The sequence below is a fragment of the Falco peregrinus genome, chromosome 6, assembly GCF_023634155.1.
Source record: "Falco peregrinus isolate bFalPer1 chromosome 6, bFalPer1.pri, whole genome shotgun sequence".
NCBI lineage: Eukaryota > Metazoa > Chordata > Aves > Falconiformes > Falconidae > Falco > Falco peregrinus.
The window spans coordinates 64,223,623-64,239,641 of record NC_073726.1 but is presented as its reverse complement, the minus strand read 5'-3'; the positions used below and the strand labels follow the sequence as shown (position 1 = coordinate 64,239,641).

The window sequence follows — 16,019 nt, the reverse complement described above, 5'->3', positions numbered from 1 at the left end:
ACGGTAAGAGTACCACTTAGGTACCCAGGGGTGGGATTTGCGCTACCTCTGCTGCCTGAGCTGGAAGATCAAGGTCTGAAGTGAAGTTGAAACAAGTCGATCAAACCCGACATGAGGCCCAGCTAGCATTAGACTGGCACAGGACAGCCCATGCTGGAGGAGCAGTAGGTAACAGCTGGATGATGCACCACTAAAATCTGTCTCGGTTGACTTACCTGACTTAGATTAAGAGGCTGCTGCTGCTGGAAATGTGCTCCTGGTCGCTGCTGCCTATAGGCAACGGCTCCAGACGAGCTCCCTGAAGAGTGACCGCTGGTGGAGGTCACGGTGCTGGAGGACTTGGACTTGTAGGAGGATGAGTGGTGACTGGTGGTGACTGTGCCAGGAAAGGAAACACATTTGTAGCTTACATCACATTCTTTTAATTGCTCACCCTACCTTTTCCTCACTGAACTTCCTCCAGAGTGGCTTTTGGGAGGAGACATACAACAGAAGCAGGATAAGAAAACGGTTTCTCTTAATTAACAGAATACGTCAGCAGTGTTTCGCATACATGGCCAGCCTATTATCCTAGAGGCAGACAAGTAGGCCCGATATCTGGACCCAAACTGGGCCCGGAGAAGGCTTTATAGATCCTTCAGATGTGCGAGAAACTGTTCTGCCAGCAGAACTGTACAATGCAGGTACAAATCCCGAGGAGAGGAAGGAAAGTATAGTGTGCACAGCACAGAAAAGCTCTGGCTTGGCTGACCTCACAGTGAGTGGGAAGGGAGGGAGAAGGAGCTAGTGGGGAGCTCACCCTCTGAGCCTTTGTGTTCACCAGCAGTGCGTCAAAAGAAAGGACTGCCAAGTAGCTCAAAGCCAATTGCTTTGGGCCAGACTTCCACCATGAGCCCCTTTTCAATACATTGTACTATCTAGCATTGCAGGGGCTCTGGATGAGCAAACCTCATCAGTCCATAATGAAGATACTGGGGAAATGCTCTTCCCAGAAACGTCAACAAGTTTGGATGAAAATGCACATGTGTTTTCAATCTCTTACCCGTTTTAAAGTAAACCTACGGAAAGGCAAGGCAGCAAAGATTCACACTTGCATTTGGGAGCTTTTCATGTCAAATGTTGAGCTAAAGGCTGCATTCTGTTCCTGGGTTTGTACAGAAGTAACTGGGACCGACACTTGCCCCCGTGACTCCTGAGTGTACCAGGGCACATAAATAATGCAATATGGCTCCCAAGAACAGATGTGTCACTTGAGAGAAGGGCAGGAGCAAAGTTTCTTTGGAAAACAAAACAAACAAACAAACAAAATGAAACCGAACAATGAGATTCTTCCAAGATAAATCATTTATTTCTTACTAATTTTCTTGACGGAAGAGGTGCAATTTACCTGGTGCCAGGCTATCGCACTCTACCAACACCTCACTGGCCTGGGTTTTCAGTGGTGGCACGATGATCGTTCGGGGGTTCCCACTGCAGTGAGTCTCTGGAACCCCCTTTGGTGTCGTAGGTGTTCCCGTTATTCTGCCCTGCGCGATGCTGTACAGCGTAAGGACTGTTGTTGCTGGAGGAATCAGAGTAGGGGGAGTCATGCACGGTGACACAGCTGATGACGTTCTTCCTTTGCTTGGACAAGGTGCTGAAACACAAGCACACAAGTGGAAAGAGTGAATGGGCAACAATCAACTCGGAAGCCACCAGAAGACTCTGCCCTGTGGCAGACTAGGTCTGTGAAGGCAAAGCACACCCTTCAGTCCTCTGCCAGAGAGAGGCTGCTTAAGCCAAATCCCAGGTTTCAAAACTCACCTCGTTGCTATTCCAGGAAAGCCTTCATGGAGGTCAAGGAGTGAGTAAGACATTGTGGATAGATCTTATATTCACACTGCTTAGAATAGCACTGAACCAGACTGCCAGATTTATTTTCAGACTGCTTTTTATATATGTGTGCAGTAGAAGCCCAGCAGTTATACTATGCTTTGCTGCAAGTCTCACCACCCACACAAAAACGTGGCGGTCTCTCCCAGCCTTCCAGCAATGATTTAATAATAGATGCCATGACTTTTCATGCTTAAATCCCATGAATCTACAAAATACACACCGTTTTATTTACTAATATGGTACAATGGGCATATATTCTCAATAAGCATCTGAAACTGGGGAACGAATTACGAAAAAAAGAGCGAAGTCTGTAACGCTTTTGGTTTTCTTTTCTTTCTCTGTATAGGCACTGGGTCTCCTGACTCTAGCATGGATTATCAAGGTCCTGCTGCAGCTAATCTATCTATGACATCAAAAAAGTGATTAAAAAAAATACATCAACTCTTCCAAGATTAGCGCTAGAAGTTCATTAGACTAGACTGTGTGAGTACGATTGGGATTTGCTCTGCTATTGTGTCTAATTATTCCTGATGGTTTCTCCTTCCTGTTATGAGCTTGTTTGGGGAGAAAAAGAGAGAGCGAAAAGGAGGAGGGAGGAAGGGGGATGGTGAAGATTTGCTTAAATGGCTCACATCCTTGACAGTGCGCAGACCTTGACTACAGAAAATAGCTGCTATGTTTCACTGATTGCATTATGTTGTTATGGCAACTGAAGTTTTTAAAATGATGAAAAGAAATGGATAGCACATAAAAAGCCAAGTAATTAGGCTTAATGGTGGAAACAGCCCCAACAGGAACAGAAATGCCATGGAGAAAAAGGAATCCACCTCTTAACTTCTTGAGTGTGCACTTTAAAAAGAGATAGATCCCTTTTCCACAGAGTGTCCTCTCCATTCTCTCTCTCTGGCCTATCCAGTCTGGGAATCAGCTGATTAATCCCAACTCAGCCTGTGACGGAGCTGTTTGCTCCTGTGTCAGCATCGCTTCTTACCCAGGGAAAGGTGGAGCAGATACTAAGAACAGTTTCTTTCCAAGGACATTGTTTGCCTTATTTATTTTTCACAGTGCTAAAGCAGCACTGGTGGGTTTCCTTCACATCCACTCCAAAGTCTTTTTACCACTTTGCCTCTGAGACCTGTAACTGAAAAGCTATCATCTTCTACATTAAGGAATGCCTTGGGGTGCTGCATTCACAAACAACTCACCGTCACACAGACTTCCCCTGGGCTATCATGACAGGGATCCTGGTGTGCCCCAAAGAGGACACACCACCATGTTGTTCTATGCGCAATGAAAAAACATGTCTTGAGAGGCCCCTGTTCTCCTAAAGCATTGACACTTGAAACAGGGCATATGATAGAGAAGGAAGAGCAACTATTGCACAGTAATCTGGAAGCTGAAAGCAATCTTTGCGGGATCAGGGATCTTTTCTATAGGGAAGGTATACAACAGCAAACCCTCATGTTCTGACTTGCCACAAGGAGCTGGAGAGTGCTGGATTAACAATGGAAAGAGCAACAGCATATCTTAGATGGACACGTGCTGTAAGTGAAGAAAGATGTAACTGTTTGGATATGATGCTACAAAAGAAGAATATTAAACCAATAAAAATGACGAATATTGCATCAATATTCCTCTCTCCTTCAGTAGAAATGCCTGTAATCACACATTTATGAGTATCCACACTGCTTGCCCTTTGCAGCTGCCCTTGGCTGCCAGTTGGGAAGAGATATATTCTCTACCTCTGACAGTTATTACATTTTATAAAGAAAAATCAAGTCACTAAAGAGTTTTCTGACAACTGATAAGGTCTAGCTATTCTTTTACAGTCCCTTCCTTACATAAGTGGCTGAGCTGCTGAACTGGAAATACTTGCTGTCAGCTGACACTTGACATGGGAAGGCTGAGCTGTAGAACTGGAAGGGTATTTTCCTGTGTAATCCATGCTATTTATTGTTTTAGAATGAGCATATTTTTCACCAATTTGATTGAAGGCTTGTCAAAGCAGAGACCATGAGAAGCCGCCTCCTTCAGAGTGTTATAACTCCTTGGTTACAATGAGAAAACCAAATAGATCTCTTTGGTTAAACAAGCAAGTGACCCCCAACCCCAAACCTTTCCAGAGAAAGGGGACCATAGAGGGATATGAAACTCATTTCATGGATGGGAAACTGAAAAGAACCAGAGTTATGGTCCTGCCAGGCCTTACACAAGTGCTCAGCACTACTAATCTGTGCCATCCACCAAAGTCAGCTGGACTATTCGAGTAACACAGCTAAAGCACATGGGTAAATATTTGCAGGATTAGGGTGCAAGTCATTAGGCTCTTGATTCAGCAGGACTGCATCATTTCAAGTGCATGAGCCATCCCATTGAAAGCAGTTGGATTTTTGTTGTTAGGGAAGGTAACGCCTGTGGTTAATGTTAGAGCAGGCAGAAGTCAGCCAGGACTATTCACACATGCTCCGAGCTCGGCACCTGCTGTACCCATAGCCTGCCCCCAGAGATTAAGGGTGGGAATTTCAAAAGCACCAAAGGCCCAACTCATGCTGAAAACCAGCTGATTCACAGCCTTAAAGATACACATTAAGCCAAAATGGGGCGTCTGAAAATTCAACCCAGGAAAGCCAGTGCTCCCCCTCCCCTTCTCAAAGCCTTCTCGCTAGCCAGCAACTGCCCTCCTCCCAGCTCCCTCTGAGGACTCAGCTGCCTTCCCCACCTCGCAGTAACGCAGGAGTTATCTGTGTGAGGTCCAGGCTGATGTATCACCTTCCCTGCTCACAGACTATCAGGACTGAGAGCTTTTACCTGTTGACACAGCACTTGCCTACTCAGCAAGCTTACTGCATTCCTGTAACTCAGCCACAGCTTTTGGGGATGTTTGTGCTTACACAGAAAAATACTATTAAAAGTCTTGCCCCCTTCCTATTAAGCTCACTCCAAGCCTGGTAATTGCTTTCCCTCCTGCAAGCACAGTAGCAGCAGCATACGTGATTAGTAGTGTTGAGTGTCGGCATGTGTTCCTGGTCAGCTTGTGTGCCTGCCTGCATTATGTGGGTAGGTGTATTTTAATTCTTCAGAGGAGGGAGGGGGAAGATTACCAAAGTGGCATCAAATCCATCTACACAGACTGAAAAGCAATAAGCCAGGAAGGCTTTTTAACCCTTACTGGCTGGAGCTGCATCCTGCCTTTCAGAACAGCAGCTAGAAAAATATACATTGCTTTATAAGCTTATTATTAGTTTGTGAGTAGCAACCAATTCTCACCTGGTCCCCAAAGAGCTTGTTCTTAAACTTGGACACAAAACAATTCATGTCTGCCCAATGTGCAGACACAGAGCACAACCATGCCTTCGAACATGCAGAAGCAGGTCTTGAGACAGCTCTCTAACATACACCATATCCTTCGTGACCGCACAGCAGAGAGAGGAATGTGGGTCCCTATTCCCCACAACAAGGAAAGATCTCAAGGAAAAGTCTGACAGAGGAAAGAGAAGACAGTTTGTGCACAGGGCACTAGGCAAGAAACTAAGGTGGGCATCTGAGATAAAGTTAATGGAAAGCTGCTAAAGGCAGATGTTGAGAACAAAAAGTGAGAGGAAAGGAAGGAAAAGATGATGCTGAATTAGTGTTAAAACGACGTTTAAACCACCTCAATAGCCAAGGACAAGGACAGGGACAACAGTTCCTGTAACAATGCAACTTGAAATAATTTGTACTTGCCGAAGGCCCAGCTCAAAAGCTTGGCACGTGATACCATTGCATGAACAGCAGCTTTACTACGCCCCCCCCCCCCCCCCCCCCCCCCCCCCCCCGAGTGCCTCAATTTACACCAGAATCCCAGAAAAAACAATGGTCTCTAGTGAGGGCAATCCTTCAGCAGGCGGTTCACCCAGAGATACAAACCTTTCAGTGTGGCTGACGCTGTAGCAACAGAGGGTGATCTTGAGAGCTGAAAGCCAACATGGCCTTCTAGTTTGGGGCAAGAAGGCAGCCATCGCTACAAACTGTGCCTTTGACCCATGGCACATTAGCTTTTCATCACATCACCAAAATTCTGTTCCAGGTCTCTGTAAACTTAGTAACATGCAACCTTTTCAGGTTGCTGCTTCAGAATAATCCACCTATTCTAGGATAGTATTGAGTCAGCCAACAAAAACTCACCCTACAACTGCAATCGCTCTCTTCATGTTGAAATCTTATGCCATGCATAGCTCAGCGTTGAGGACATGCCCCTCTCTCTTCAGCTCAGCCCCCATCCTGACCTGTTAATCTGCTCTCACCTTCTTTATGAATTTGTGATGGTAAGAAATATTTATCAAGTACTACATTAAGAGCCATTTTATTAGGCTATACAGCATGTGCTGTAGCTATTTAAATCATATATACTGAATTGCTTAGCAGGCTGTAAAGGTCCTGCTGCTGAAGGTTTGCCGAGAGAGCTACTGTCTATCTCTGTTATTTTAAGTATTATAGTTGCATGTCGATGTGTCTTCTGGAGATGGAAGGCAGCCATCTTTTCACCAAATGACTATGGTTAGTCAACGTATTGCTATGCAGAGTCAGTGCATTACTATGCACAGCATAACATAGCCACAATAGGCCAGAAGTCAAAAGAGAATTACAAATGGCATTTTGACCCTCACATGCACATCAGCAAGTGGCAAAAACACCTGGTTTGTGCCTGCCAGCCATTTCTGTGCTAAGGGGAACGAAAGTCCTCTGAAGCAGGCTCCACCACCGCTGCACTATGATGTGTATAAGGTGAATAACAACTTGCATCAGGGTTACACTCCGTTATAAAGGTGAGACTCACACAGAGACTACCCTGCATAGCTTACCGTCTTAAGAGAAAGGGAAAAAAAACCCAACCCTGCAAGAATTTTGTGCCAGTGAAGATGGTCAATGAGGCAGTTACTCAGTATGCTGACACAACAGCTGCGGTCAGTCTTTCTTGCTCAGGAAGACAGCGATTACTGTGAGGACCACACAGAAAACCAAACTGGAGAGGTGTTACTTACGATACCAGCGGAGACAGAGCAGGCAATGGGGAAGTGAGGGGCTCTCCTGCTTCTTTAAGGTGGAAGCACCCCCTAAAGCACACATCTCAAGGCCACCACTGTATCATTTCAGGAAAACAGCCACATTTTCCTTGGCTGCTACACTCATTACTTGGATGGGAAGTTATCTAGGCACATCACAACAGCCACCTCCACTGCCTTTCCTTCCAGCCCTTCTTCCTGCCATGCTCTGTGACGTGTGCCTTGGTAGGACATGGAAATACCCCTCACTGCACCACCGGTGCATTCCCGCAGATCCCTCCTGCTGGACCAAGTGTGCTTTCCCTCCCTCCCTCCCTCCCTCCCAGCCACAATTCCAGGTGCACTTGTGCCTTTCTGCTCTGTATTTAAGTTCTTTATTTTTCTCCACTTCTAAGCTTCAGAAATATTTAATCAAGGGAGGATTTATATTTAAACCACTGCACCATTTGAAGTTGCATGCTGGGGAGTACTTAACCCCTACTACTTGCTACTGACTGAATATGTGCTCCAGTTACTGAGACTGCATTTTGCACTGTCGGTCGGTCGGTCTGTCTGCTTGACTTTCTTGCAAGAGCAAGTAGAAAAACTTAAGAGGAATAGATTTATAAGAAAAATATCAAATCCACTCTCCAGTTTTACTCTCTCCAGTGCTTTACAGGTAATGGTTAGACTTAAATTCTTCTTTTCAGAATAAGTAACAGTCAGGGTATTATCTTACAGCACAGCAGTAAACATCTCTTTGGCCTATAAGTCTCTTTGTAAAGGATGCTGAATGAGAGTCTAGAAATTCACTGGTGATAAACAAATGGGGTGACAAAATTGTTTGCAGTTCATATAATGCTTTTTATATGCAATTTTTTTTCTGCTGTTCTACAGGGACAAAATTGTCACATGCAAAACTTTGTGGGCATCAGAAACCACGTAAAAACAGTTTCACTCACTAAAAAACATTCCCTTTTTATTTTGACCATTTCAATTTTTTTTTCCTATTATTTGCTTACATTTTGAAAGAAAAAAAAACAACCTCCATTAAGCCAGAAAAGGGAACTCTTCCCCTTAATTAGTTAATCTCCTAATACTTTCTACTCCTTAAATAAAGGTCAAAACTTTTTGCAGTTTTGAAGCTTCTCCCAGATTTCACTGTGTTGGGGATATTACTAGAAAAAATCTCAATGTAGCCTGCAAAAATCAGGAATTTGCCCCCTGAAAATCTCTGACCATTTCTCTGAGGACGATCCCTATGAAACTACCGAAAATGTACCTGAGGTCCCCCCCTCAGCAATTTTGCCCCAGGCATGGGGTAGGGGCCCAGTAGATGGGCCCCTTTGACAAGGCCTAATCAAGCAGGTCCTCCAGAGCCCACTTCCCAGCACCTCCCCAGCCACGCTTACCCAAGAGGAGCCCAACATTTTCAGGTGATGATTGATTTTAAAAACATGACACCACACTACACTCATCAATAGTGCAAAACCTGTGAGCAAGGAACAACCAACGGTCCCGGCCTGCCTGCCTGTTAGCTGGCTTTTCAAAAAACATCCTACTTGAACATCTGTGCTTTTCATTAGGAAAAGGAAAATTCTGCCCATATCACACCGAGTTCTTCAGGTTTTTCTTTCACCAATAAAAAAATTTGCATTGCCCTGTATGAGAAAAGCTCTCTGTGCTGCTCTGGTATTACAGAGAGGCTTTTCTGTCAGAGTAAATCCAAGCTGTAGGGCTCCTTTACTACATCAGCAGTATCATATTTTATCAGCTTTACTGGTCCATCTTAAACTGAGACTTATGAACTCTTGCATAGTCGAAGGATCTACTGCTTCTCACAACCACAGGTAGCTCTAATCTCTCTTTGCTGAGCAATCAATAAAATAAACATTTTTAGTCTCATGGGTCAAGGAGACATTTTCTAACCCCATAGGAAGTAAGGGAAGGAAGTGCTGTAGCAAATTCAGGAGCTGATCCAACATCAGTGAAGTTAATGCAAAGATACCACTGCTATTAATAAGATGGGATGAGGCAATTAACTTTGATCCGTCAAGTGCCCTATGATTTCTGTATTCTCATCTAGAAAAAGCTAATATTGTTAGGATGTGACCAATAGCATGTTGGAAGCCATTCCTTATTTTTCACCCCCACACCACAGCTATTGCCCAGTCAGGCAATATTTGCATAAATATGGGAGAGACAATGCATTCTTTGCATGGCTACATTTTTGACTCAGATCCTGAAACTTTGGGCACTGGTTACATTAAAATACATACTTCACTGTCACTCCCATTTTTTTTTTTGAGCCAATAGGTGAGTAAGGAAACTTGGAGGTACTTTCCTAAATGTGATGCACTCTCAATGAGAAAGACCTCAGCTTTGGTAGGGGCAAAGTTCATTGGCATTAAATGCTGATACAGCTTCCCTGACTTGAAGCTACAGCCTTACTCCAGCTGAAAATCAGGTCTTAGATCTGCCCAGGTCAAAAGGCACTGAGTGAGTTGATTTCATTCTCCCAGAGACAAAAAATTCTGATTCCGGACATGCTGTTTTCCATCTGTGTCTCTGCCTCTAATTCTCCAGTCACCCTAGTTACATCTGCACAGGCAATTTAACTCACTCTGGAATTCCAAAAGGTAGTAGAGAACAGCCCATGTCCATGCAAAATGTCTCTACATGGCTCAGAAATAAAATCTAGCTCTTACGCTTTGGCCTTCCAGGAATGCTGGCACCCTGGCACTCTGTATAGATATGCCATATGGATACAAAAAGTAGCCAGGAATCTGATCCCAGGCAGGAACGTGTCCTGAATATGCTTTAGTCATATCAAAGCCAGTTTGTTTGTGTAAGTCTGGCTCCTGGGACTACTTTCCTAACCCCTTGGCAGACCTTGCCCAAATATCTGAATAACCCAAACTCCCAACTCAATTTCCAGACATTTTCCAGAAGTTTGTTCTGCCTGTGTCCCTGTAGAGGTGCTGAGTGAAAAAACTGGTCAAATGGCAGCAAAGTTGAAGCGAAGGAGACAAACATTAGCTGAAGTGGCTGCAGGATCCCAGCTCTTCCCTCTACCCTCCTCTGGATCCAAGATGAGACAGTAAGTGTAAGTATTTGCACATAATTTCCCAAAGCTTGGGATCAGCACCATGGGTAAACATGCTTGCAAATAGCTCCTGTGACCCTTGAGATACCCACCTTCTTCATGCTGCCCCACCTCACAATCTTAGTTTTCAGCATCTCTTTTGTCTGGAGTCCTGGAAGTGTGGGATCCTTATTTATAGTACACCTGACTTCCACACTGACCTTCATTCAACTCTTTCTGGAAACTCACTTTCTTTCCCCTAGCAAGCTAAGGAATAGTGCAGCTTTTTCTTTTCTTTCTTTTTTTTTTTTTTTTTTTTTTTTTAAGTGAAGTATGTTAGTCTGTCTTGTGATCAATTCCCCTGATAACCGTGGCAAGCCTGAATTTGAGGGGCACTGAGCTCTTGCTGCCCAGTGGAGTTCCCATTACGGAGAAGGGGAATGCAAAGTGGCAGTGGCTGTTAAGAGCCAGGTTGCAACTGCAGCCCTGGATGCCTGAATCATATGGCTCCTCTTTGCAGATTTTTAGCTCCTTGAGACCAAATGCATCTCATCTTTCTGTACACATTTGCAGTGCTCCACTTATCACCACAGCACAGAGATGCAGAGGTACCGATAGATATCTCCAGTGATTAAAGGAGAATCTGCCATAAGCATGTTCTAAACAAAAAAAAATCCCTCTTGGCAATACTGGAGGGGTAAGGTTAAAAACTTCCCAGCTCAGTTACCAACATAAAGATGGTATAATTATTCAGCTGTTTGCAAGGCTACTTCTCTACAACTTCTAAAGCAGAGTGATGTCTTGTGACTGGCATCAGATGCGAAACCTGGAGTGCTTGCGTGTGATAAAAGGTGCTGAAAAGACAGTCCTGGCAAACTAAGTCCTCTCTCATCCACAGTAGATGATCAGTAGTGGCAGCAGTCCTGGGCTGCACTGTTTACGCAGATGAGTTAATTCTCCGAGGAGCAAACTTAGTCACGGTGGTCTTTACAGCCTCATCTATGCCTCTCTGCAGAGTCAGTCAAAAAGCAATCAGTTTCTGCCACTTTTTACAATAAAATCATAGAATAGTTTGGGTTAGAAAAGACCTTTAAGATCATCAAGTCCAACCATAAACCTCACACTGCCAAGTCCACCACTAAACCATGTCCCTAAGTGCCACATCTATGCATCTTTTAAATATAGTTCAGGGATGTTTTGGCAACACAATCAGAACTGAGCAAACCTCTTGCAATGTATTTACTATTATTCAGTGTTCATGACACAATCACTCAATCACTGATGGTTTTTCAGGACCTTTTTATGGAAAATAGCACATATGGAAGGCATCATTTAATACTTTTTACAGATGCCTGGATCACTTAGAAAAAGAAAAGGCCATTTTAAGCTACCTTCCTTCTGAGCCCTTCTTTTTGTCTTTGTTTTAAACAAAGTTTGGCTTAAAGAGGTTCATCATCATCGGATCTCTAAAGTCTCCTTCCAACAGTCCGGTGAGACAGCAAAAACTACTACTTCCTCTTACAGATGAGAGACTATGGCCCAGGGAGACCACTACACCTCCCCAAGGTCACACAGCAAATGTACAACATGGCAGGGAACATCACCTAAGTCAGCGAAGTCCTCAGCTAGTATTTTAGACTCCCCATCGTCTTTCTGCTCAACGACCTGGGTGCTGAGACCCAAGTATAGCTCCTGGGACCCTACAGCAACTCCTGGGATGCTCCAGCACTTCTCTGCCTCTGTCTCTCTCCTGCACACAGAGAAGAGCAGAGAGCTGCTACTCACCTGGTGGGTGCATGCTTCTGCTCCTCCTCTTCATCGGTGTCGCTGCTGATAGTGATGACACTCACTGCAGGGCTAGGGGTGTCGGGAATGATTATCGTCTGCCGCTGCCGCTCCCGTGTGGTGCTGGTCGCCACATCGCCCCAGCCACATGTGACGGAGGTGCTGCAGGCAGGGCTGTTGTGCACCATGGCACAGCGGGGAGGCGTGTTCTCCTTCACTCGTTTTGACCGCTGAGGCGAGCTGATGGATTGAGAGGATGAAACTTCATAGGTGGATGTATTTCTGGAAATGGGAAAGGCTGTTAGTTGGTTCAAACTCGGTTTGCTTAAGTTGCCTGTTGCCATAGCTTTTGATTCCTGGTCTCTGATTCAGTGGCACTGATTTACTGAGTCTAGGAAAACTGCAAAATTGGCATAGTCACCTCTTTAAAGGATGCCTTACATGACTTATTGATATAATGGCCTGAAAAGCATTTTCTTTTAGTAAAAACCTAAAATTTGTTTTCCCTAGCAATTTCCAAATAAGAAATGCTGCCTCCCAAGAGTTTGTGCTGGGAGGTAGAGGCTAGTCACACAGCCCAGACACACAAAACACAGGCAGGCACAGTATGGCTGTTGCAGAAGGAAGAAGAACCCCAACGATAATCCCTTTCTCCTGTATCCTGCATGGATGCGTCATGATCAGAGCATCATGACCAGATACTTTTTGGCCAGAAAAAGCTAAAAGTAAAATCAGAATTTGTTGTGGAAAACAACAATCACCTATCAGGAAAACTGATTTTGTTTGTTGAAAATTTAATTTTCTGTTTAGGAGTCTTTTCAATGAACATTTCCTGCCCAGTGCTTCATCCTCTAGGACAGTGGAGTCTCATGGATGAGAGCATGCAGATGGAAGGACACATACTCAGTTTCGTTTCATTCCCATGTGAGGCAGTAGATACAGCACACAAAAATCAGAAAGAAAACAACAATCTTTTTATTATGTGGTAGAAAAACATTCTCAAGTCCTGTTTTTTTTTTCCCAGTCTTCCTACTTCAGCTTCCTTGCCTGACAACTGGAAAGGGTCCACTTGGATCAGGGATCAGAACACAGAAGCTGTCCACCAAACAGTGCAGCACAGGTCTGCAGATGGAAATATTTACTACAGCACACCAACTACAGTCCATTTCACTCAGTTCCCACATTTTCTTTCCTCCTTTTATTTCCTGTATTTCTTCTGCCTACTGCTGAACATTTGCAGCTTCAAAACTGAAAAAAACAAAGTTCTGGTTTTGTTCTGCAGTGGGGCCCGGGCTGCACATTCAGCCTGGCCCAAAGCTAACAAAAGGAATAGGTGGCATCCATCAAAAGGAAGCCCGCTTTGGACCTATCGCACTATACCAACTTACACGGGGTCTTTTGCATAACAAATAGCTGCACAGTAGCATTTGCAGTGCTTTTTGAATACCAATGAGGAACGTCAAGTACCCTCCTCTCCAAAGCACATTCCATTTGGCTACAAAAGCATCACAATTAATGAAGCTGTAGAAACCCATTGCTCTGAAAGTACCCAGTTCCTCCTGGAGGCTGCCACCCCGCCTCTGGAGAGGCAAGGGAGAGGGCAGGCCCTGCGCAGGCACACTGGTTGCAACAAGGCTCTCTCTTTTGCGGGCTTCCTGGGGACGTGGTAGCTGCCTCTCTACATTATGAATGGACTAAGACAGCTGGAGCCCACCCAAAGTAAATGCAACATTAGAGAGCAGATAAATGGGAAGGATTTAAATAGTGGCCTCTTAACTAGAGTCATATTGGTTCTGAACTCAGAGCTCCTCTGGCCCCAGTCCAGTCACCCAGGAAAACCACAAGCTCCTCTGGTTTTGCCACTGCACAAGTGGTGATCAATTTTGGTTCTCTTCCCTGCACCGTTTTGTTTTGTGTTTTTTAAATAAATGTGCTTGTTTCACAGCCCAGAGGACCTTCCCCAGAACAGCTGCACATACATCTTAAAGAGCCTTGTCCTCTAGGCAAGACTGCAGTGCTGTGACAGGCACTGCCATCATTCCACCATTTGAGTTGTGCCACATAGCAGAGTATGAACCGCAACCCAGTCTCCTCCTTGCAGAGCCAAATGGCGCTACTGAGGGTTGATAGATTTAGGTGTCTAAGGACTGCCCTTACAGCAGATGTCCTTAAAAAATGCTCTCTGTTTTATGCTGCCATAGTTATAAAAGGGCCAGGTATCTGTTGCTGGTGCGTACTGTTGAAGACAGGGGCTAACCACCTATGTTAGGAACTAGAGAGCCTGAAGGTGGCCTAAAGCGACCCCAGTCCTCCGCACTACCTGGCATTAAAGCTCAGGAGATAGGTCACCATCCCATTGCTTTTGAAAGGGCAGATCTTGTGTGCACACACCAGGCACCCGTTCCTGAAGATGGAGTCCCCTGGAGGTGCACCACCCTGTGGAAAGGCAAACACTGCACCTCAGGAGTGTCTCTGAGATGATTTAAGGGGTGGCAACTGAGCCTTGCACCATGCTGACCTGAGAATATAGCTAAATTTTTAATTGCAGTGACTACAAGGCCTCAGGTAATCACAGCAGCATAATGAGCTGTATGAACAGGGTTTGAGTCTCCCATCCTGCATCCCCTCCAGCCACCGACTCCTGCACAAAATGATGCTCACTGGGTATAAAATGCACCTGGCTCCCTCTTCTCCCTCACTCTCCTGACCTGGGTATGGAAGAGGTGAAGCAGCAAAGTCCAGTCACAAAAAGTGATGGAATCACTCGCAGGTCATTGAACAAACTTTATTTTTCCCTCAAAACTCTTATCAGAAAATGCATTCAGCAAAACCCAGGTATGCACTGCTGCCTCACTGACACCGCAGCCAACGCCAGCACCGGGATCTGTGCACACTCACCGTGGTGCCGACTGGTGCTGCTTACTCTTCCTGGTGGAGGTGGTGGCGGCTGGTGGCTGGCGCATGACGTGAGCAACACCCACGTTGACGGGCTGGGCTGCGGGGAGAGTCACATGGCTAGCTAACAGCGCAGGCTGCTGCATGATGGGGTTATAATGGCTGCCATGAGCATGGGTGTTTCTGCAAAGTGGGGAGACAGGCACACATTTAAAATGCAACCGGCGGCTCTTCAGCAGGCTCTTACACAGGCTCCCATCACGTTTACCGAGGCACCCTCCTCCAGGGCCTGCTGGGCTCCCAGTCCCCCCAGGAAGGAGCATGTCCCCCAGGGAACTGACTGAAGGGAGCAGCGCAGGCACAGCACTCCACTTCAGGGATGGGGAATGGAGAAGCTGCCTATAGCTCTCAGGCGGGGGTCACAGGCTGTAGCCTCTGCCCTTCTCCCGCTGGCTCTGCAGCCTCATGACACACCATCCCTCCCACCCTGGCTCTCCTCACGCCTCCAGCACTGGTGGGTACTTCAGGGAGCCTCCAAGCACCTCCAATTTACCTCCAGTCTGCCAGGGGTTGGGTGCCCGCCATGGACTCTGGGATGACAGTTGCATGCTGGACAGAAGTGTGGGTGGCCACCCCAGTCAGCTGCTGCCAGGCAGGAGGGAGCAGGATCTGCTGAGTGCCACTGGGCCACGCTTGCTGTCAGACAGAGGGAAAACAATTTCTTAACAAAAGGCATCGTCAATACACTAAGCATGTATGGTGGTCCATGCTCAGCTGGGGCTCCTAATAATGAGCATGGTCATACTATCTAACTTTTACCAGTTGTCAGTCATAGATGACAAATACTGTTAGGAAACAACAGTAAAAGCAGTAAAAGTTATCAATATAGAGAACACAATGGGGTGGGGGTGGGGTGGAAATCCCTGCTGTCTGAAGCAGCAGCTGTGTTTTAGGTTATACTGGGAATGGGAGGGATCAAAACTGGTCAGCATTTCAACCCAAACATCAAACTCTTTAGCATCTTTTAGTTTTAACTCTTCATATCAGCTGGGCGCTATGGTCCCATTGTTAATTTTTGCTCTCCTACAGCCAGTTTTCCTTCCCACCCCAACAGGATCTAAAGGACTTCAGGAACTAAAAAGGAGAATGAACTTTTCAAGGATCAGAAAAGAAAACAGGGGGCTTCGAGGCTTTTCAAGGAGGGAAAAAAGATGGATTTGGGGATACCAAAAGGGAATGTGCATCAGTCACGCAGTGCTCCTCAGGAAGAACAACCTGCTGCACAGGCCGAGGAGCTCTCTGGCCTTTTCTGAGCGGGTGCCCCCCTTGCAGGGGTGGAAATCCCTGCCCTGTGAGTT

General features: G+C 45.7%; 1 protein-coding gene across 1 annotated transcript in view; it reads right to left on the bottom strand.

Annotated features, from left to right (window-relative positions):
- The window catches only part of HIPK2 (homeodomain interacting protein kinase 2), a 145,053-nt gene that overhangs the window by 12,906 nt on the left and 116,128 nt on the right, over window positions 1-16,019 (bottom strand). The window contains 6 exon segments of the mRNA XM_055807079.1: window positions 216-376; window positions 1,388-1,484; window positions 1,486-1,636; window positions 11,767-12,048; window positions 14,665-14,844; window positions 15,215-15,357. Of these exon segments, the coding sequence (XP_055663054.1) occupies window positions 216-376; window positions 1,388-1,484; window positions 1,486-1,636; window positions 11,767-12,048; window positions 14,665-14,844; window positions 15,215-15,357 (1,014 nt within the window).